Source organism: Lasiosphaeria miniovina (genome assembly GCF_030549165.1).
Source record: "Lasiosphaeria miniovina strain SMH2392-1A chromosome Unknown B0T26scaffold_4, whole genome shotgun sequence".
Taxonomy (NCBI): Eukaryota; Fungi; Ascomycota; class Sordariomycetes; order Sordariales; family Lasiosphaeriaceae; genus Lasiosphaeria; species Lasiosphaeria miniovina.
Window position 1 is genome coordinate 2,331,367 of NW_026848223.1, and position 20,572 is coordinate 2,351,938.

At 52.8% G+C, this 20,572-nt stretch overlaps 9 protein-coding genes across 9 annotated transcripts; 3 read left to right on the forward strand and 6 right to left on the reverse strand.

Annotated features, from left to right (window-relative positions):
* Positions 1-1,896: 1,896 nt before the first annotated feature.
* On the reverse strand, positions 1,897-3,865 carry B0T26DRAFT_646248 (amino acid/polyamine transporter I; the record flags this gene model as incomplete). The annotated part of the gene is made up of 6 exons (XM_060437793.1): positions 1,897-2,412; positions 2,473-2,552; positions 2,627-2,868; positions 2,950-3,514; positions 3,596-3,656; positions 3,716-3,865. The coding sequence occupies 6 exons, from the start codon at positions 3,863-3,865 to the stop codon at positions 1,897-1,899; spliced, it is 1,614 nt and encodes a 537-aa protein (XP_060296194.1).
* Positions 3,866-5,180: 1,315 nt separating this feature from the next.
* On the reverse strand, positions 5,181-6,497 carry B0T26DRAFT_296246 (uncharacterized protein). Its single transcript, XM_060434216.1, has 2 exons — positions 5,574-6,497; positions 5,181-5,517 (listed from the first exon to the last, which is right to left on the reverse strand). Exons 1-2 carry the CDS (start codon positions 6,130-6,132, stop codon positions 5,414-5,416), a joined length of 663 nt encoding a protein of 220 aa, XP_060296195.1. The 5' UTR covers positions 6,133-6,497; the 3' UTR covers positions 5,181-5,413.
* An 847-nt stretch (positions 6,498-7,344) lies between these two features.
* On the reverse strand, positions 7,345-8,748 carry B0T26DRAFT_646750 (uncharacterized protein; the record flags this gene model as incomplete). Its single annotated transcript, XM_060437840.1, has 1 exon — positions 7,345-8,748. One exon carries the CDS (start codon positions 8,746-8,748, stop codon positions 7,345-7,347), a length of 1,404 nt encoding a protein of 467 aa, XP_060296196.1.
* Positions 8,749-9,557: 809 nt separating this feature from the next.
* Positions 9,558-10,927, forward strand: B0T26DRAFT_296290 (uncharacterized protein). Its single transcript, XM_060434217.1, has 3 exons — positions 9,558-9,708; positions 9,838-10,486; positions 10,554-10,927. The coding sequence occupies exons 2-3, from the start codon at positions 9,885-9,887 to the stop codon at positions 10,915-10,917; spliced, it is 966 nt and encodes a 321-aa protein (XP_060296197.1). The 5' UTR covers positions 9,558-9,708; positions 9,838-9,884; the 3' UTR covers positions 10,918-10,927.
* Positions 10,928-12,965: 2,038 nt separating this feature from the next.
* On the reverse strand, positions 12,966-14,222 carry B0T26DRAFT_296344 (uncharacterized protein). The gene is made up of 2 exons (XM_060434219.1): positions 13,918-14,222; positions 12,966-13,845 (listed from the first exon to the last, which is right to left on the reverse strand). The coding sequence occupies exon 2, from the start codon at positions 13,782-13,784 to the stop codon at positions 13,155-13,157; it is 630 nt and encodes a 209-aa protein (XP_060296198.1). The 5' UTR covers positions 13,785-13,845; positions 13,918-14,222; the 3' UTR covers positions 12,966-13,154.
* B0T26DRAFT_296310 (uncharacterized protein) lies at positions 13,871-14,486 on the reverse strand. The gene has a single exon (XM_060434218.1). The coding sequence runs from the start codon at positions 14,298-14,300 to the stop codon at positions 13,959-13,961; it is 342 nt and encodes a 113-aa protein (XP_060296199.1). The 5' UTR covers positions 14,301-14,486; the 3' UTR covers positions 13,871-13,958.
* Positions 14,487-15,229: 743 nt separating this feature from the next.
* B0T26DRAFT_751472 (general substrate transporter) lies at positions 15,230-16,891 on the forward strand (the record flags this gene model as incomplete). Its single annotated transcript, XM_060445377.1, has 2 exons — positions 15,230-15,319; positions 15,443-16,891. The coding sequence occupies 2 exons, from the start codon at positions 15,230-15,232 to the stop codon at positions 16,889-16,891; spliced, it is 1,539 nt and encodes a 512-aa protein (XP_060296200.1).
* Positions 16,892-16,975: 84 nt separating this feature from the next.
* On the reverse strand, positions 16,976-17,843 carry B0T26DRAFT_647835 (Asp/Glu/hydantoin racemase; the record flags this gene model as incomplete). The annotated part of the gene is made up of 2 exons (XM_060437942.1): positions 16,976-17,665; positions 17,730-17,843. 2 exons carry the CDS (start codon positions 17,841-17,843, stop codon positions 16,976-16,978), a joined length of 804 nt encoding a protein of 267 aa, XP_060296201.1.
* Positions 17,844-18,184: 341 nt separating this feature from the next.
* B0T26DRAFT_296391 (actin family) lies at positions 18,185-19,826 on the forward strand. Its single transcript, XM_060434220.1, has 3 exons — positions 18,185-18,390; positions 18,495-18,914; positions 18,986-19,826. The coding sequence occupies exons 1-3, from the start codon at positions 18,369-18,371 to the stop codon at positions 19,702-19,704; spliced, it is 1,161 nt and encodes a 386-aa protein (XP_060296202.1). The 5' UTR covers positions 18,185-18,368; the 3' UTR covers positions 19,705-19,826.
* Positions 19,827-20,572: the final 746 nt, after the last annotated feature.

The following is a 20,572-nucleotide window of genomic DNA, read 5'->3' on the forward strand; positions in this document are numbered from 1 at the left end:
TGTCGGCATGGCTGTCGGCAGGGTGGTTCCTGGGGAGATTGCGACTGAAATAATAGATTATCCGCACAATGTCCGCGGGTAGCTTACCGCCTCAGGTATTAGTGTATAATGCTGCAGTGACATTCTGCACCTGGCAATCACTGCGATACCTACCTAACTGCGACAGTGCCCAACGACAGCGACAAAAGCCCAGACGGCCTTCTCCGACAGATGACATCCGACCTGCACACGCACATGTAGCATTAGACTGACTATATGCACGAATACTGCACTCTACATACTGTATTATATTGTAGATACGATGTGATTTGGTCTGCTTTGGGCGCCGAGCGACACCGATTTTGCGAGCAACTGCACGAAGTATAATGGCCCATTTCTGTGGAGAACTCTGGCTCTGAGGTATTATTCGGAGGTGCTTAGTAGGCATCTGTATCCGTACTCCGTAGGTACCTGGGTAATAATACCAGCCATGTCTGACTATGTGAGTGTATCCGTACCTTGGCACGTACATACAGTTGCCTCCAGTTGTTTAATCCTTACTGCCGGGCAACGGCAGTACTGTCATACTGTAGTACCGTACTAACCAAACCCCATTCTCCGCGAACTTCCGTATTGGTAGATTCGGAGCCATTCACTAAAGCCCAAAGAGAAATGGCTTTATACTCATCATCGTGTATACTTATTAAAGGAATACCTTCAAGTATTTACCGCGGCGCATTAAAAGCTAAAAAGAAACGAACGAAACAACAGAGCTATACTGGAGACTCACAAACTTTACCGCCGCCAGGTAATTGAGATCCAAGTTTTCGCTTGGGCACCAAAGCCTACCAATATCTTGGTATGTTGTAAAGAGTTTGGGAGTTACCTGTGGGCATTTACCTACGATTCAAGAGGTCCCAAAGGCACACGAATCATGCCGGCCAGGCTTCCAAATACTGCCAGCTTTCTTACACTCGTAACCCAGTTTGGAGTAAATAGGAAGAAGGGAAATATGCCAAAGATCTCTACCCACCACGTTATATTTGTGTGACTCTCTGAATCTATGATACTCCGGGTTATCTTTTAGTCCTCCTGTCTCCGGGAGTGGGTATTCTTGGCACGCGTGGCAGCCGCCTTAGAGCCAGCCCTTCAGTAAACCCTTGTGGACTACCATTGATTCCCGCTTAATCGGCAGCAAATCTTAGCCATGTCGGGAACTAGCTCTGGTGATGTTACCAATTCGTTTTTACTGCATTTACATTACCATATATATGCCGGTATATGCATAGTTCAGCCCCTTCAAAAGGAGTACAATAATTAGTGTAATCTTGACTTCGTCTTTGTTGCAAAGCTTAATGCTCGCATACGGAACATCTCGTGCTTTAGGTTATTTATGAACTCGAATATCCATCTACCTGAGGACCTCTACAAAGTAAATTCTCGCGAGGGTGATATAAAAGCGCGATAAAGTAATTGCGAGAATACGGGTATTTTAGTATAGAATACAGGTACGTAGATCAAAAACATTCCCAGTCCTTTCTCTCACCTATATCTAGCATACCTCTAAGCAGATCGTATAAATATATATAACGATACCCCAAGCTATATTTGGTAGTTCTCCAAAGCAATCTAACGATGAAATACGTCAACAGAGTTTGACGCTTAAATTGGCTATCCAATATAGGTGGGCAAGGTTTCCGTTTTGTAAGAGATTTTTAACTTTCAGGTCGATGGGAAATATGAATATTAACTCGGAAAGGCACCCAAGCTTTATAGCCACAGTGAACTATCAAGTGTTTTGAAATGACCCCAATTCAAGTTGTTTGACTAGGGCGCAAACAAATTTTACAGGCTTCCCTCGGTCGAAACTGTTGGTGTGTGCAAACAAGATTATACATCCATCAACTAAATACATGTTTATTCGCCCTTCTCAACCTTCTCTCGCTCTTCTAGCGCACCGGGCTCTGTGATGTCAACACCCAGCCGCATGGCCTCGGCAACCTCCTTTGCCGGACCAACAAACCACCGATGAGCCCAGACAACCCACGAGCCGATAGTAAAAATGCCAATGATCCCGACCGCGACGACGGCATAGTTGACCGTCTCACTTGTTACTGGATTTGCAGTTGGCAGACAGAACACGACGGTGATGAACATGATGTAGACACAGGCCACTGCGGCGATGGGACGCGAGAAAATGCCGAGGTTGAAGGGCCCCTTCATGGCGGTAAAAGACTCGTGGTAGATCAGGCCAATCATAATGGGCAGCCCGTAGCTTATGTAGAGACCGATGGTGGCAATCGAGGTTGCGGCCGTGTAAGCGACTGAGGAGCCAAGCGAGGGTAAGGCCAAAATAAAGGACAGGAACGCTGCGAGCCAGACAGCACGAATGGGAGAGCGGAAACGCTTGTCGACCTTGTGGAAGAACGGATGCTAGAGACGAATTAGCTGGAGACGAAACAAGACATGGGAAGGCGGCTGGAGGAGACTCACAATGCCTCGATCACGGGCGAAGGCGAACATCATGCGGCTGTTGCTGGTCATGCTGAAAAGTCCGCAATGCCAGACACAGACTAAAGCCCTGGTAAGCAATTTTGATGCACAACGAGACTTGGTCCCTCGTCTCTACGGTTTGTAGAAAGCTTACTCATAATCAACGAAAACATAACAAGCGCCCCATCTTCGCCAGCAATATCAACCAAGATCTGCAACACAGGCTGTTTATACGGGCTGTTAACGGTGGCGTTGAAATCCTGGATGGAAAACAAGTACGCCATCAGAACCAAAAAGCCGAACAGGGCGCTGAACCCAACGCTCGAGACGACACCAATAGGCGCGCTCCAGCTGGCATTTTTCGTCTCCTCGCTCAAATGGGCAGCGCTGTCAAATCTGAGAATGGGTTAGCAAAGTCGTCAAGGTGGAGATGAGGGATGACAGGGCAGTGTGACAGATGGTCAAACTCAAACTAACCCGGTGAGCGTGAACTGGGCCATCAGCGAGCCGCAGACGGCAACGTAGACGGGACTGGCACGGATGCTCCAGCCTTCACCATCGACGCCGGTTCCATCGCTAAAAGTGCTGAAGACAAACGAGGCAGGCTGGTGTGTTGGTGCCTTTGCGAGGATTGCAATGCAGAGGGCCGTAACGCCAACACTGTGGAGCAAGATGGAGATGTTGTTTAGATAGCGGAGCGTACGCACACCGAAGCTGTTGACAACGGCGTGCGACACGAGGATGGCGGCATATATGCCGATGGTGACGGCCGGGGTAGGGGCGAAGTTGGGATTCTTGACCGTGATGGCCGTGGGAATCAGCGTGGCAAGGCCAAACGAAATGCCCGTGGTGACGGCAACTTGGCCCAGGAGGTTGTACCAGCCGGTAAGCCAGGCGGCGAAGGGCGACAGGCGTGGAGGTGCAAGCATTGCGGACCAAAAGTAGGGGCCGCCGCTGGTGGGGATGGCAGAGACGATCTCTGCCATTGCGATGGCCACGAGGATGGTGAAGAAGGAAACGACGATCCACCCAACGGACATGACTGCGCGTGCTTGTCAACGACTCGAACCGAAGGTGAAGGGTCTTATAAAGCAAAAACCGGTTGACAGATCCGAGCACATACCGCCTGGGCCGCCCGTGAGAAGGCCATATTGAAACAACGTGGTGAGCCCGGTGATGACGCTCTGGTGTATTGTCAGCGCGTGAAGCTATACTAGGTGGGTTTTGGCTTGTAGGAACGGACGATGATGGAGAAGGAGACGCCAAAATTGTGCGCCAGTCCCCAGTCGCGCTTCAGCTCCTGCTTGTAGCCAAACTGGGCCAGACGGTTCTCATCCCGCTCCTCGTCGCTGTTGGACGGCCGGCGCTCAACGGCCGGTTCTTCGACACCCATACTGGCGGGCACCGTCCAGTCAGGGCGGCCTCGGGCTTCCCGGTAAGGGCGGTCGGTAACAGGGACAGACGGAAGCCGGAGCGCGGCCGGAGAGAAACTGCGCGGCAGCGTCGAAAATGGTAACTTGGGTGAGTTGACGGTCTTCTCCCAAACAAAGTCGTGAAAAAAAGACAAGAGGATGCAAAAGGGAAGAGTCGGCCAGAGAGGTAACGACGAGAGCTTGGTCTTGCATCACAGATTGGAGCTTATCTGAGCTTGAGGTCGAGTGGGCGTAGCATTGCAGCTCCCCCCTCTCCCGACAACCAAGGACCGCCGAAAGAGTGGTCACATCCGGAGAGGGGCCGAGCGCGCTGATAAGGCGGCGCCCGTCGATCGGATCGAGGGGTTCTCGACCCAAGGCCATTAGGTAAGTATATACCGTAGCGGTAGTTATCCACGGTAGAATGGACCATATGTACCTTGATGCCTCGGCCTCGAAAGCTTAGCTCTAAGACGAGGGTGGATGTGGACGGGGTAGAGGCCATAGTGGGAAGAAGCGTTGCTGAGATAGGAAGGTGGGCGGAAAATGTGCGTGAAGTGCACCATGAATGGATTAGGAGACTGGACACAAGTGGTAACAAAGACCAGCCGAACAGGGGCTGGTCGATAAGGCACTCCATGGGTTAGGTAACGGGTGAATGTACTGTGCCCCCACGTCAGGAATGCAGGAATATGCTTCTGTGCCTCAGCGAAGGCATCAAATACATACATTAACCAAGGTACGCAAATTGTACGTTACTGCCTGAGCTCCTATACTGGATGTTCATCACCTATCGCGAGTTGCTGGTGGTTGAGGAAGTCTTTGTGTTAGTTGCACCATCATTAACGCAGCCAAAAGTCTTCCTCACTCTCCCTCCTGTACCTGCCTTACCTAAGGACAGTGCTTGTGAGAGCTATATTATTTCTCTAGCTTTAGGGGCTTACAGCTATATTCTAGCGCTAAGATTCCTACGGGCTAGTGGCTTCATCCCTAACACTTTTTTTTTACTTTTTTTTTTACTTTTTTTTCTTTTTATCAGTGGAGTGCCTACACAGTATCTATAGTAGGGGGCCTTTCTAGACACTGCCTTTACGTAAGGCTGGTCCAACGGATTGACGAAGACTTTTGGCCCCATGCTCCGTACAATCTCGTCATCTGGCACGACCAGTCGGCTCAATTCCGCGAGTATGTTTGGGATGCCTCGTCTGCAGATTGTTGACTGCTACAGTGCCCTAAATGGTGGGCGGGTCGGGAAAAATTCACCTAGCTCGTGGGGTCCCAACTGACGGCGGGAACGAACCAAAAATCTGGGGAAAATGGGATTCTTAAAACGACGGATATTCCGTATAAGGACGGTGATTGCCAGACATGTCTCATCAACAGGGCAGTAAGCCAACTACCCGCCGTCAATTCATGAATACGCGCTTCGTCGCCCCAAGCGAAATGCACAGGCCTGACCAGGAGGCAGCATAGAACAAGTCCAGGAGGTGCCGGCGCGTTCTCCAAAACCTTCTAGTTATACCTGAAGTTCACTCCACGTCGTCCACCATATCAAGCTGGCGAAGGAAGGCGTAGACGGAGCCGGTAGGGATATACTCAGCATACTTCCTGGTCCACCACGACGCAACTGAGCCTGGAGGCGATGTTAGCAATTTGCCAAACTATAAGAGGAAAACATCGGAATCTCACCTCTTTTGAACGAACAATCCGTCCCCCGAACCTCTCCAAACCCAAGGACTGGTAGGACCCACGGCCCTTGCATCTCCATAAAAATCCCCACCGAAACAATGGCGATAAAGCCATCGAGAGACTCGGGGTGGCGACGCGGGAATGAGAACGCTTCGTCCGCGAGAGGGGTTACCCGGTCAAGCGCAGAGCGCATGGCACTGCCCATGTATCCGCGGCCGTCTTCGACACAGTCGATAATGTTGTCAAGACACACTTCAACCGTCCTGCGGTTCCAGCCCCGCTCGCCCAGAACATCCCTTATACGCTGCTGCAACCTGTTGCCATTCCATTCCGCCTGCCGCAGCAGACGAACTATTTCATCGGCTATTTCGTCGTCTGTTGGCCGAGACGGACGAGCTCTTGGTTTCGAGTGAACCACGGTGCCGTAGGCCATAGTGTCTGGCTGGTATGACGCGTCATGCATGTACAAGGGCATCTTCTCGTTAAAGATCTCGGTGTATCCCTGATGTCTGCTTCGAGGGCCAAACATACACGCTAGCATCGACCTGATAACTTCCATGGTTTGAAGGCTCTTGGGCTTGTATGGGAGCCTCGGATTGTGGTGGTCTGCGAGGTGTGTGATGGATTAAGTAGCGAACATGCGGAAGTGATGAGTTGCGAGCGTATCTACCTAGGTAAAGCAGCTGGTAGATGAAAGAGGTTGACTGCCGAGTACCGAATTCCCCTAGTACCACAGCCAGAGAGAGCGGGATGGGCTTCGTACGTGCCTGGTGGGATATTTAACCCCATCCTTCTCTGACAGACGACACGGCAGTTGCTGTTGTTCGACGCCCCCATGCTCCACGTCGCCCCGTGAAGAGAGAGAGGGGGTGCATAAAATAACAGCAGGCAGCAGACCACGTTGGAGGCTCATATTATGGCCAAGTACGCGGTTTTGTGCATCTTGGCCGCCAACTTGCGGCCTGTCGAAATGGCGACCTGGTGTTTGGCCCCTCCGATCCTCACCACACAGCCTCTGGATGGCAAACTCACTGCTTCACACCAATCAGTCTCGCGATATACCTTGAAAAATCCTGCTTGTTATTTGCGATCGCTGACGAAAAGCCGGCGGCCACGGCTAACTCGTTCGAAGTGAATAGTCATAGGCTTGGGATTCCGCCAAAGTCGGGGAAAACGTGGAGAGAACTACAACGAGAATAAACACAACTCGGGGGTCATGTTAATTGGAGGAGACATTATGTTTTGCCTCTCTCAACATACATGGCCTGGGCCAGCTGCGCAAGGTCCTGATGCCGTCTTTCATATATTGCTTGGGATGCCGATTGGGGGTTCCGGTTGTCAGGTGGCCTTGTGATGGGCGAAATGACCCAGAAGGTGGCCATGTCAAATCCCCCATGTCGCCCAAAATGCGGCCCTCCCCCAAAGCGCTCGCCCAGCGTGGCTACCGTGTCCAAATCCCCACAATCCTCACAAGGCGGGCACAATTTGCGGTTCTGCTCGATTTAGTGTCATAAACGAGGTTGATGCCTGCAAGACATGTCGCGCATTCAGGGTATCTAGTGATATCAGTTCGTCCCTCAAATTATGGGCGCACAGAGGCTGGCCTTTTACTGGGAGTGGCAGTGGAATGACTACAACTCCTCAGGCAACGTCCGCGTTTGTCAACTACCTACCTAATCCCTCGACTCAACAGAAATCAGCAGAACCCGGAAACACTTTGGGGAGCCGATAAAACAGGAGAAGAATGCTGGCGAGTTATACCGGACCACACCTAGTCGTCGGGCGTACCAGGCCGGCTCCCTTTGTACACGACTGTTCTATACCCGCTATCTTCCTCCTGGTCCTCTTTCCCGAACTTGGTCATGCTAAACTCGGGAACCCGCCTCGAAATCGGCCGTAGAAGGCCGGCCGGGTTCTGCTTGGAACGGCGCTTTTGCTCAATCTCGCGGTCCTCGGCAGCCAGTGCCCGCTCGGCTTCGTCGTCGAGGAATGTGCCTTCGATGCTAAGATAGCCGTAGTCGCCAGCCAGACCGACATCGAAATTCTTAATACGGAAGCGCAGCTTACCAGTCACCTTTCGCCCGCGCTCGTTAATCCAGTAGCCTGTGGAGTGCATTTGCTGGACAACCTGGAGCTCTTCGCCGTCGAGGGCATCGTCACTTTGATGCTGCTGCACATCTTCGCCATCCCAGCCGGCGCCACCGTTTTCCTCATTTCCCGCACTGGCGAGATCGACCCATTGCCAGCCTTTGGGCAGGCGTCTCGTCTCGATACTGGCGTTGAACTTGTTCCAGCACACTACGCCAATGTGTCCTTCGCTCTGTAGTTGCATGACCCCCTCCATCCATTTGCCGCGAGAAGGGACGAAGAGTTGTGCCTCAAATGTCAACCAGCCAAAGCCGACGGCGTACTCGGCAATAGACTCCAGCATGGCTGGAGTCTGATCGGTGGGCGGGTGCTTCAGACTGGCTTTGGCTGGCTTGTCGGAGAGGTTCAAATTGGAGTAGCTAAGTAGCACGCCGCGCAGCAAGGGCGAATAGTGGTTCAACAAGGGATCGAGATGCTGAGCAGCGATGTTTGTGAGGGGGTTGTCGAAGCCGATGGGGAAGAACGGGAGATATAGCGAAATCGACTGTTTGAAGAAAGGGAACGTAGGGTCGGTAGGAAGATCCGGCGAGGCCATTGGTACGTCGAGGTCCATACCGTCCAGGGTCTCGGGTTCAGCCAGTCGCTTCTTTTCCCTCGACTTGTACTTCTTTTTGTCTTTTTTGGCCGGCTTCACGCTGAGATCCTCCTCTGGTATATCAATGTCCATGCCATCTGCCTCCTCCTGAAGGAGCTTCTTTTTGTCCTTCCTCGATTTGCGCTCAGACTTGGGTTCTGTTTGCTCCTCGTTACTTGCTTCTTCTCGGTGCTTCTTTTTCCTCCGTTTGGGGAGATCGCCATTAACCGCAATCTGTAATTCATCTGCTTGCACAGCAGAATCACCATTGTGGGTGTCGCTCTTGGGCCGCTTCGGCTTTCTTGGCGGGGTCTCCTCAACAACGACGGGCTCATCGTCGTCTTGTCTGGCTCGTTTCTTGTGCCCGGTCTTTTCTCGTTTAGGTTTTTTGATGGGTTTCTGGCTGGAGGGTATTATCACCAGCGGAGAGTTGCCGGTGTCCGGGGGCGACATGACGAACGGTGGGAGTTTGCGAGGAGCGAAGCTGGCGTTGGTGTCTACCAGGTCGTGCCGACCGAAAGCCGGTTGATCAGCTTCGAGGAAAAATATTTTTGGCGGTGTTCCCTGGCGAGACTCGGGTAAGTGGGGTCCTTGTATTTAGGCCAGCCAATGAAGGGCGTCAATCAGGACATGCACCCAGGCCAGGACAGACCCGCAGTAGATGCCAAGGTCAGTGGAGACGCCGGCCTTCGTCCGAGAATCATGTCCAAAATCCCGGCGAGGGCACTCCGAGGCACCCTCAAAAAGAAGACAAACATGTAGGTGTAAAAGCCGCATTCTACTGCATGTAGGAACCAAATACGGGGTTGGATATGCTGGGGAAGACCGCATATGTCGAGTATAGAATCGCTCCATGTATTCAAGGTAGGCGTGGTAGACACGTGATTAAAAGGCAAGTTGCTGGTCGCCCAAATTGGACTTTACGAATTGTGATTCCTGGTAAAAGAGCTATTATTTTCGAACGATTAGATGGTGACCCAGTCTCTTCGCTCGTCTTGATGCCGTCTATTAGTCTCTGGATTATCCGTATGAGTTACTTCTTGTCCGGCGTGCGCTACGGCTAGTCAGCAAGCGGTCAGAACAGTTAGCACATCTGCATGGATGTCGTTGATATCTATTGTCGTTACCGAGGCGCTTCGGCCAGTCACCAAGCGAGATCGCAAATCGCAATGCCGCATTGTTTTACCCCTTGAAAGACTATTCAGTGCTCGGCGACGGCCAGTCTTGGGCCGAGGCGGCGGGGCATTTTCGGCGGGCAGAGAGGGGCAAGGGTGACGTGCTAGCAATACAGAAGCTCACGGTCAACTCTCGAAGGCGTACTCCAGCACCAAGACGAGCCCCTACATCTACTTTAGGCAATTGCGCGTATATATATATAGATGGCGTGACGCCATCATTGACAGGAGAAATCCAGTAGGCCAGATCGTCACTGATCACATTGCATTTCCAAGAGTTTCGCCAGGCAGAACCAGACCAGAACAACAAACTAGGTACACTAACTTTGCCTTCACCTAGGTACCCAATAACCTAGGCAGGCATTAGATGTCGCACTACAACATCGTAGTCACTCCCCCATAACAAAGTTTAACATGGCACCGTTCGTCCCATCCAAGATACTTGTCGTTGGCGGTACCGGCACAATTGGCCAGTACATCACGGCGTCTTTACTTCGCGCCAAGCCCGAATTCCAGCAGGTTGTCCTCTTCACCTCCCCCGGCACTGCCCACACAAAGGCCGCTCTGTTGGATAAGTGGAGGGCCGACGGTCTCTCTGTCATTGTTGGCGACCTCACTTCTGAAGTCGACGTCACGGCTGCCTATGAAGGCGTCGACACTGTCATCTCAGCCGTCGGCCGTGGTGGGCTGCTGGTCCAACTCGAGCTTTTGCGCCTTGCTGAAGCCTCGCCCTCCGTGAAGTGGTTCCTGCCGTCCGAATATGGCACAGACATTGAGCACAACACCGATAAGAGCCCCCACGAACGCCCCCACCAGCTCAAGCTCAAGGTCCGCAACTACATCCGCGAACACCTGAAGCGAGTCAAGGTCACGTATGTCGTGACTGGGCCATACTTTGACATGTGGGTCTATCCCATGCCAGACGCCGAGAAGGCTGGCGGGTTCGTCGTCGAGGAGAAGGATGCCTACGTTATTGGGGAAGGCGATGGCAAGGTCGGGTTCTGTACCATGTGGGAGTAAGTTGGTCCCGTTTCCCATGTTCCCAGTCTCATGCTCTGCCATAGAGCTAACTGTGTCGCTTAGTGTTGGAAAGTTTGTCGTGGCCACCTTGCAACACCCAGAGGAGTCGTTTGGCAAGGCGCTCAAGGTGCAGTCGTTCGTAGTAACTCCCAACGAGGTCGTGGCCGAGTACGAGAAGCAGACCGGTTCCAAATGGAATGTCATCGAGACACCTCTTGAAGACATCAGAGCCCTCGAGGCCAAGCTATGGGAGGAGGGTAACCCTCGAGCGACGGGAACCACGCTGCGCAGGATCTGGGCAGAAGGTGGAACCTTGTATGTCCAGAACGACAACGAGCTTCTTGCGCTGAAGCCAGAGGACCTTGAATCGCTAGAGGTAGGAGTGAAGAAAGCACTTTCAGGCGGTTACAGGGCAGACGTGTTTTGATGATGTAGAGATGCGGCTCGTCAAAGACGGCTCCAAAATAAAACTTTTGCCCGCTGTCGGGTGGCTTGCTGATTCGAGTTGTTCAAGTACACGATTTGAGATACCCACCGCGTAAAGGGGCTGAGTGCATAAATATGTATAAAGGAAAGAAAAAAAATAGGCCTATCGAGGATAGTCAACCCAATAAAACCCAAGGTGTACGAATATCTCGCAACCATGAACAAAGTCGAGGATTTTTCGAAACTAGACGACACGTTCCCTATTCCGTGAAAGGCTTCGGCGGGTTGCTCATAAAGTCAACTAATTGCCTTCTAAAAGGCAAATCTATGGCACGCTCGTAATCCTCGACTTGGACCTCTCGTGCGCGTGGCGCAATCTCTTTTATTCGGTGCCAAAGCTCTGGCAGAAAGTATTGCCGGGGCACGGTAGACTCATCCTCGGCTTGTCCAGTTTGGCAGAGTCGGGCCCGGCCGAGACAGTCCACGAGGTGTCTGGAGTCCTCTTCTGTTGCCGAGGCAACTTGTTTCCCATCCATGTTTCCCAGCAGACTTCGTGATTCTGAACTGCGGATAGCGAGTCCGAATGCCACAATAGTCAGGGACTGGCTCTGCCCATTCCATTTTAAAGTAGAAAGGGCGCACTGGGCTGCATGGAGAGTCTCCCCTGTATGGATATTTAACGCCGCGAGACAAAAAGGGGGCTTGGCTTTCCGCCCGTTCCCGTGGTAGTGTCATTTCACCGGGCTCGTTGAGGTCTGAAAGGTGTGTGTTGGCCATTTCAAGGTCGGTGATGAGGGTTTCGCCCAAAGCTTTGACGATAACTTGCAACTTGTTGCTATATTGTATTGTAGTCGGATTCGCATTTACATCTTTACTGGCGGCAATGAACAGATAGCGCCTAAAATGCAGCGACAAGGCGGCTCCAGTGGGGTTGGTTCTTGCATCGCTTGCGATCTGAGAGACGAGCTTTGAAAGGCCGAGCTTCGCAGCACATCCATAAAAGTCGAGGCGCGCATCGATAGACCCGGAGCCACTGAGACCTGTATGCCGCCACTGGCCTGTTTCGTACAGCTTTTTACAAGCCATCATCAGCTCGAAACCCTCGGCCTCAGGTATCCTGCCAGAATCCCAGAGCTGGTGAATCTCGCAGAGTACAGGAACATGAGAGTGTTCCAGATACGCCCTAGTTTGCCGCAATCCTAAAACTTGAAGACAGACTCCCGCAAGATAGGCACGCATGAGATTTAGCACGAGGTCTTGAGCAGAAGTCTTGTCGTACGATAAAATCCGTCTGCCCTCGCCGGTGTTATCTAGAAACTCGACGGCCGAACGATGGACGAACCCGACCAATTCGCCGTCTTTGCCAACCTCCAAGAGGCCTGCAGTACGTGTCGCAATGCGCCTCGAGGATATCCGGCATTTTGACTCTCTATCCGTTGCTGACAGCCCCGAAGTCGTGGGGTCGTTTAGGATTGAAGTAGTTATGGTAAGCTCCGAAGCCATCATCATTTGGAAAACAGTGATGCGGCTTTGTCCAACTGCAAAACCATCCCAAGTCCGAACCATATTGCAGTAAAGTGCAGCCTCTTCTCGGCAGACGCATTCGTCATCGTTCAGGCGGGACCACATGTCCTGGTATAACGAATATAGCCCCTCCGGCATGGTTGAGAGACGAAATTTGAGCTCCTCGATATTCTCGTCATTCGTGAGCTCCCTAGACAAACTCCTTGTGGCAAGCGCTAGCCAGAGGAAGACTCCATCTGCCTTGTCGCAAAGAGTTTCGGCCAACTCTCGAAGTTCTCCATCGCCGTCTAGGTCAGGATGGGATTGCAGCAAATGTGCTTCAACATAAGCTTTCATGTCAAACCGCGTAAGAGCCTGCAGTTGAAGTTGTGGCACGGTGTCAAAATGCTTCCTGAAGACCGGCTCTGCCCGACTGAAGACACATAGTTTGACGCCGTTAATCTGGGCGAGCTTCGATACACACTTGAGGAGGTTGGCTCGGCTGTCGACTTGGGCGTTCTCAGTCGCCTCTATTTCGTCAAGGCCGTCGATAAATATGAAGATTGGGACTTTGGATGTCGGGAAAGAAATATTGATGGCCTTTTAGAGATCTTTCCTGGACCAGTCGCCCGAGATATCTTTATATTCAGCTCCAGGGAAGGTGGTGTTGATCATCTCATCAACAATCTCTGGCTTGTCGAACAGAAACTAATGGACAAGGGATAGAAGCATGCCTCAGATACTCCGTTGAATGGGAAGGCCAGCTGCCCAGAGAAAATGGGTTAAGACTAATGGAGGCCTTTGGAGATGACTTTGTTGAGTGGACCAGTTCTCGGACTCCTGGGTGAGGAATTTCATCAGAGTGCTCTTTCCAGATCCCGCCTTTCCCTGTATCCAATATATGTCGTCTGTTATTGACTGGGTCCAGCATCGGAAGCAGTTCCAGGAAACGTCGACGTCGAAAACGGCTGTTTTGGGCGAACAATCTGGATGGAAATGTGACTGACTCGCCCCCTCGTCCAAGTCATCCCCTATCTCCGCTATCCAAGGGCGAACCCCCTGAATAATCCATTGGTATGTCCCTTCGTGAGTCTCAGATATCTGGTCGATTCTGTCGTTCATGGAATCATACTTGAGACTTCGCAACAGCTTTTCACGTCTCTGCCACATTGGAGGACCTGAATTACGGTCATTCATAATGTTCTCGCAAACTTTGGCAGATTCTAAAGTTACTAAGGCAGCAACTATATGCTGCGACCGCATGGTCTCGGCCCTGATGACCTCCTTGACAGAGTGGGACTGTTGCTGGACAAGATCCTCTAAACGTGTCTGCCCCCTGGAGAGTGCCAGGATAAAGGTCCGCATGGCTTCATCTAAATCGTTGAAGCGGGTCTCTTGCTCGAAAAGACTGGCATCACTTGCGTTGCTGTGGAAGGAATGAAGGGATATTAGAAGTCTTGATATAATTCGCGTGCTTGGAGAATTGTTCTGATCTTACCAAAAGCGAAGGAGACCCGATTCTAGAACGCTCTGGTAGGCCTACATGCGTTTTTCGAGCTTGCCGAGTGCTGGCTTCTGGTACAATGCTCTCAAAGTCGTCGAGACGGAAGCTCCCAGGCTCCCCTTGGCCTGGTGGCGGGCGACCAGCTTATCGATCTCGGTCTTTAATTCGAGGATAACCTGAAGGCTACGCTCAGCAATATCGAGAAAGTCTTTTTCGTCTTTGTTCAGGGGCTGGACCGAGACCATCGACTTCTTCAGGTTTTCATGTACCTTTGAAGCGTCAAGTACGAGTTGGTTCAAGTTGGGATCAGGAGAGCCCGTTCTGAAGACTTCTTTGCAGACCGACGCGGTCTTAAAGGCGAAACTAATAGCTTGCATGGCATTGCAAGCCAGCCCAAAGGCTGCCAGAGCAGAGGCCGGACATGGCGTGGTTAGGTATGAGATTCTCTTGTCAGAGCCAACAGAACAACTCCTTGTAGGTACCTTGAAACCAACAGAAACAACAAACTGGAGACAACGAGATATTTTCACGGCGGCATTCTGCCTCAAACACGTGCCCTCTCTTGACAACAGGACTCTTTGAGAGGCTGGAGCCTAGCCGGGCTGGGCGGGCAAAGCAGTTCGGCGTTGCGCACACCGCGTCCATGCTCCATACAATCTGGAAGCCATCGTCGCCCAATGATAGCGGCCTGGGGCCATTAGGCGCCCTGGGGCTCGGCGCTTGCCCATTGACAAGACCCGCGAATACATCAAGTCCAGGTTCTAGACTGCCGAGCCACGGTAATTGCTTTTGCGGGGTGCCGCCATGGCAAGAGTAGCAGGGCGATTGCCGAAAAGGGCGAATCGACAAATGGTTGTTGGGTAGGTAGGCAGGGTACGGAGTACCGTGCGGGACACCTATACGGAATAGGTATCCGTACAGCAGAGTGAATTTCCGCCAGTGATGCCAAAAATGCCCCCGGGATAGGATGTAGCAGCCCACTAGGTACCTAAATAGATAAGGCACCTCAGCCAAGGCGGGGTTGGCAGACGATGAATAGGTACCTTAGGTACGTTGAATACCGTACATTGGATACCTAGTAGGTACATGCACTGTAGAGTCGAGACCCACAATCCACCTTCTGCCTTTCCCACCCTACCGTCTTTGCGTCAGCTGGACACTGACTTTGGTCACAGGTGGCAGGGAGAGCCAAACTCCAACCCTTCCGAAACTCGTCGAACCTGCACCAGCGAGCTCGATGTTGCGTATCAACTAGTCAATCTGCACCTTTTTCATCTACTTAGCAGAGCATTCAATTCTGCTCGCCATGGCATCGGCATTCCACAGTGTCACACTGTATCTGGTGGTGTTGCTAGCTGTTGTCACTCTTGGCCCACTCCAGTTTGGCTTCCACTTGGTGAGCCACCCTTGCCGCCTCGTCTCTTGTCCCACGCATCAGCGACAACGAGCCGGGATGCATTTTGGGTGCATCTTGGATTGATTGACCCAAGAACCCCATGCTGACAGTTGCATCCGTTAGGCCGAGCTCAATGCCCCCGAAGATGTTATCACCTGCCGAAAGACGTCCATTTCGGCCGTCAAGAGGGCGATCTCCTTCTTCAAGTCGGACCCTCCCGTAGCCGCGCCCACCGACTGTATTCCGATGGGTCGGCCCGCATTCGCCGCCATATCCGCCATTTTCACCGTTGGCGGTCTTCTTGGGGCTTTAGCAGCTGGCCCCTTTACATCAAGCCGTGGCCGCCGACGCTCGATGCAGGCCACGGCTGTGTTCTACCTGGTGGGCTCCATCGTCGAGACAATAGCAGCTTCCGTTCCGCTCATGATACTGGGCCGCTTTCTCACCGGTATCGGCGCTGGTGCGAGCACCGTCATCGTCCCATTATACATCAGCGAGGTGGCCCCGCCGGCGCAGCGTGGGTTCTTCGGCGCCTTTACTCAAATCAGCATCAATGTCGGAATATTGTTCACGCAAAGCCTGGGATACTTTCTTAGCCACGACAGCGCCTGGCGGTGGATCCTCGGCTCAGGCGTTATCATTGCTATCATCCAGGCCGCTGGCCTGCTGGTTGTTCCCGAGAGCCCAGCCTGGACGGCCAGTGTCCGGGGCGATATGGTTCGCGCCCGCCGCGTCCTGCAACGGATCCGGGGCAAGCACGCCAATATTGACAACGAGGTCGACGCTTGGGGAGAGGGTGATGGCAAACTCACTAACGAGGAGGAGAGCCTACTTGCGGGTGAAGCTAGCACGTCCTTGGAAACCTCCGCTACGCTGCTATCGCCACAAGTTAGTGCTTCGCGCCCCGACAAGACCACCCTTGGCTTCGTACAGGTTGTTCGTGATCCGCTGTACCGGCCTGCCATAATCGCCGTCGTTGGAATCATGTTTGCGCAGCAGCTCTGTGGCATCAACTCCATGATCATGTACTCTGTGTCTCTGCTCAGGGACCTTCTCCCTACCAGTTCAGCACTGCTTACCATTATCATCTCGGTCATCAACCTTGGTACGACTATTGCCGCCTCACCACTGCCAGACAAGCTCGGCCGGAAGACCTGCCTGCTCGTCTCCATAACCGGCCAGGGAACGAGCTCCCTGGCGCTGGCTCTTTCTATTGTATTCGAACTGAAGATCATGTCCGCGATTGCCGTCTTGCTTTTTGTCGCCTTTTTTGCTGTCGGCCTTGGCCCCGTGCCGTTCATCATGGCGTCAGAACTCGTGGGTCCTGAGGCTGTGGGTGCAACGCAATCTTGGGCGCTGGGGGCCAGCTACATTGCTACCTTCCTTGTGGCGTACCTATTCCCAATTGTCAATGAGGCTCTCAACAGCGCGCTTGGAGGCGCTGGCTGGGTGTACTTTATCTTTGCGGGCTTTGCGGTCCTCTGGGCTGGCTTTGTGACGCGGAATGTTCCCGAGACCAAAGGCAAGAGAGATGCTGATGAAGTATGGGGCCGGATGAGACGCACTGACTGAAGTGGCTGAATTTGGGATCCGGTCGGCTTTGGCTTGTGCAGTACATGATCTCCTAGCTTCCGCCCCTTATAGCATCCCTACATCTCATGCTTGAAACATTCTTTTGTTTCGAACCATTTGCTCTAGCAGTCCGATCCCAGCCTTTACACCGTCCATTATGAGTACTTGTGCCCCCTGCTCGGAGCCGTACCTCTCGATCGCCGCTGCTCGGATGATTTCCTCAAGACCTGCCATTCCTGCGCAACCCATCACCACGCAGTCCACGTTGCCTTGATCCAGCAGCCTGTTTGTGGCGTCCGCAAGTTTCTGTCGAATGACCGCTGGGTCAATACCGCCGTGGAAATCCCCCGCTGTCATACCGGTTGACTGGACGCCAGCAAACTTGGCGTTAACGGATTGAGAACTTGTGCCCAAGAATTTGTTTACACCTTCTGTCAGGTGTGCTTCCCAAAATTTTCCTGTCGTTACTATTCCCCATTTTCGCGGAGAAACCCCGCCCATCGACGGAGTGACAAGCAACGAGAGAGAAGCTAGCACGCTGGCTTCAAAGATGCCCGTCACAACCAGCTTTCCCCGACTGCCTTGCAGACCGGCGAGTGCCTCGACCAGTGGATGGACGCTGTAGCAGGCGACTAGAACGGCATCATACTGCTTCAAAACGCCCGAATCGGTGACATTTTGGTACACCACATTGCAGCTGTTGATTACGTCGTCGCCGTCGTTGATACTCGCCGGACTTTCGGACGGGGCTGTGTAGGTATAAATTTCGACCCCCTAGACATTTCCAGGCCGTTAGCTGGCTTTCCGCATTTCAAGGGCTCCGATTCAGCAGACAAACCTCGGAAATGTCAATGCCGTGTAGAGCTTCCTCTACCCCATGGGTCATGGAAGCAGATGAGTTGGGGTTCAGGACAAGAATCCTGGTGGATCGCCTGAGGAAGTTGGTCGTCATCGTGCCCATGTCGAATGTTCCTTCTCCCGTGTCTTGGTCCCAGCGGGTAGCGCCTTGGAAGATAAAATGCGAGAAAATTTACCAGGGAAAAGAAAGCAGAACACAGCTAGAACGAGAGCAAGGCCCCGCAACTTATCCTGACACACAGGTAATATAATTCTAGCTTGAACTGGCTGTTCCGCCATTGGGGGGTAGCCTAGGCCGGGGGCAGCCTAGGCCCCAGGTGCCTCTATCGCATCTCTGTACCTAGCGCCTGCCCCACGCTGGCAAGGATGGCCCCGTCACTGTATGTAGTGATTGGCTGGTGCTCTGGTGCTTGGGATGCGGGGTATCACGTGACTAGGGGAGAGCTTGAAGCAGTCCAGCCACAGCGCTGACGACTGCCTCAACCCCCCACCATTGTGGTGGAAGGTATCCGCATCTTCTCAAGACACGACACAAACGCCATCGCGCCCTGACTGCGAAAAACACCTCGGCAATCTGTACGAGGGCTTCCACTTTTCCGCCGGCTCACCGTTGCCTAAGATGACCGCTCCACCTCCCATAGGTAAGGTAGACTGCGAATTGACTGTGGCCATTTAGATCTCTGCGTTGCCCCTTCCGGCCCAACGGCAAACCGCGTGCTAACCTCTTGCGCACACTCTCTTCTAGTGCTCGATGGCGGCACCGGCTTTCTCAAGGTCGGTTATGCGGCCCAGAACTTTCCCGAGTTCCAGTATCCTTCCATTGTGGGTCGGCCGATCCTCCGGACTGAGGAGAAGGGCGGCAGCGAAATGGTAATCAAGGACATCATGTGCGGCGACGAGGCGGCTGCCGCGCGCACAATGCTACAAATTAGCTACCCAATGGAGAATGGCATCGTCAAGAAATGGGACGACATGCAGCACCTGTGGGACTATACCTTTTACGAGAAGATGAAGATCGACACGCGCGGCCGCAAGATCCTCCTCACCGAACCCCCCCTTAATCCTCTCAAAAATCGCGAGCAAATGTGCCAAGTCATGTTTGAGCGCTATGACTTTGGTGGTGTATACGTTGCTATCCAGGCGGTGTTGGCCTTGTATGCCCAGGGTGCGTTACCCCTTCGACATCACCCGGTATTCGGTGCACGACTAACTTCGGTCGAACAGGTCTCAGTTCAGGTGTCGTTGTCGACTCTGGTGATGGCGTAACCCATATTGTCCCCGTCTACGAATCGGTCGTCCTTAACCATCTTACCCGTCGTCTCGACGTCGCTGGCCGCGATGTCACTCGCAACCTGATTGCGCTCCTTCTCCGCAGAGGCTACGCGCTCAATCGGACGGCCGATTTCGAGACCGTTCGCCAGATTAAGGAGAAGCTATGCTACGTATCATATGACCTGGAGCTTGACAAGCGGTTGAGTGAAGACACGACAGTACTTGTGGAGAGCTACACTTTGCCAGATGGTCGCGTTATCCGCGTGGGTTCCGAACGTTTCGAGGCGCCCGAGTGTCTCTTCCAGCCCCACCTTGTCGACTGCGACCAGCCAGGCATTGCCGAGTTTCTTTTCAATACCATCCAAGCCGCTGACGTCGATGTTCGTTCGTCGCTCTTCAAGGCCATTGTATTGTCAGGTGGCAGCAGCATGTACCCCGGCTTGCCATCGCGCCTAGAAAAGGAGATTAAGCAGCTGTGGCTTACAAGAGTGCTTGGTGGGAATCCCGAACGGCTGAGCAAGTTCAAGGTCAGAATAGAAGACCCACCGCGAAGGCGGCACATGGTATTCCTTGGAGGTGCGGTCCTCGCCAACATTATGGCGGACAAGGAGAGCATGTGGATCACGAAGCAGGAGTGGGAGGAGCAAGGCCCGCGGGTACTGGAGAAGCTTGGGCCAAGATAAGATAGAGAAGATAGTTAGGTGAGAGCCAGCTAGCAGGCGTTGCTTAGTTGCTTAGTTATTTGCTGCCTAGGTAGATGTCGAAGAAGGAAAAAAAAGATATCGACTGGTTTTTTCTCCTAGCATGCATCAACGTTCCCTACTTTATATGCTTGGGCGAGGCAGGGGTCCAGTGACGCACGCATCAACTGGCCTCCTTACCCCTCAAATACCCATAATGATCCTGGGCGTGTTTAAACTACATACCTAGTCAACAGACTCTACAAAGGCCCAGACTCTTTGGCCTTCAGGGCGCCTGGGCGGGGCGGGCCCGCAACTGGGGAGGTGTCTGAACGTTTCAACCACCCCACCTGTTTGTCTCCCATTGCTGTAATGTTTACATAATCAAGACGAGCTTTTGGGTACATACCTCAGGTACCAAAGGATGTCTGCCCAGCCGTTTCTCCCTGAAGCACAGGGTACTCCGTAGCCTCATTATTCTCACCATCAAATTGTACTAGGTGCTGTAATCTGTGGTATATGGGTTTAGGTGCCTCTCGTCTTGTGTAAGGTAAAATTTCCACATGTTGCCACTAAATGCAGTAGTTTCAACCTGGGATTTTTCTTGGACCAAGGCGCCCTCTCTGCCATTCTGGTCGGCCATTTACGCGCCAAGACTTGGGGCCTCTCTTGTTTCTCGAATCCGCAAGACGGGTAATTGCCTGTGCCGTCGACTTGTCTGTATCGAAGACCGAAGACCAACGTGCCCCACCATCACTGGCATACTGCGCACCGCAGAGCATCATCGTCGGTCAACAAGCTGGAAGATTCTCGGTACGCCGCCGTAAATGTCCCGATTCGGCGGCAACGATGAACGCACGATCGCGTCACC

What these genes read in the sequence shown, in the direction of transcription:
- B0T26DRAFT_296290 (XM_060434217.1), top strand. Translation starts at nt 9,885, where the DNA reads ATGGCACCGTTCGTCCCATCCAAGATACTTGTCGTTGGCGGTACCGGC. An exon ending in GGGTTCTGTACCATGTGGGA is followed by an intron (nt 10,487 to 10,553) that starts GTAAGTTGGTCC and finishes TGTGTCGCTTAG; the next exon opens with TGTTGGAAAGTTTGTCGTGG.
- B0T26DRAFT_296310 (XM_060434218.1), bottom strand. Translation starts at nt 14,300, where the DNA reads ATGCAAGCTATTAGTTTCGCCTTTAAGACCGCGTCGGTCTGCAAAGAA.
- B0T26DRAFT_296391 (XM_060434220.1), top strand. Translation starts at nt 18,369, where the DNA reads ATGACCGCTCCACCTCCCATAG. An exon ending in GACCGCTCCACCTCCCATAG is followed by an intron (nt 18,391 to 18,494) that starts GTAAGGTAGACT and finishes ACTCTCTTCTAG; the next exon opens with TGCTCGATGGCGGCACCGGC. An exon ending in GTTGGCCTTGTATGCCCAGG is followed by an intron (nt 18,915 to 18,985) that starts GTGCGTTACCCC and finishes GTCTCAGTTCAG; the next exon opens with GTGTCGTTGTCGACTCTGGT.
- B0T26DRAFT_296246 (XM_060434216.1), bottom strand. Translation starts at nt 6,132, where the DNA reads ATGGAAGTTATCAGGTCGATGCTAGCGTGTATGTTTGGCCCTCGAAGC. An exon ending in GGATTGTTCGTTCAAAAGAG is followed by an intron (nt 5,518 to 5,573) that starts GTGAGATTCCGA and finishes CATCGCCTCCAG; the next exon opens with GCTCAGTTGCGTCGTGGTGG.
- B0T26DRAFT_296344 (XM_060434219.1), bottom strand. Translation starts at nt 13,784, where the DNA reads ATGCGGACCTTTATCCTGGCACTCTCCAGGGGGCAGACACGTTTAGAG.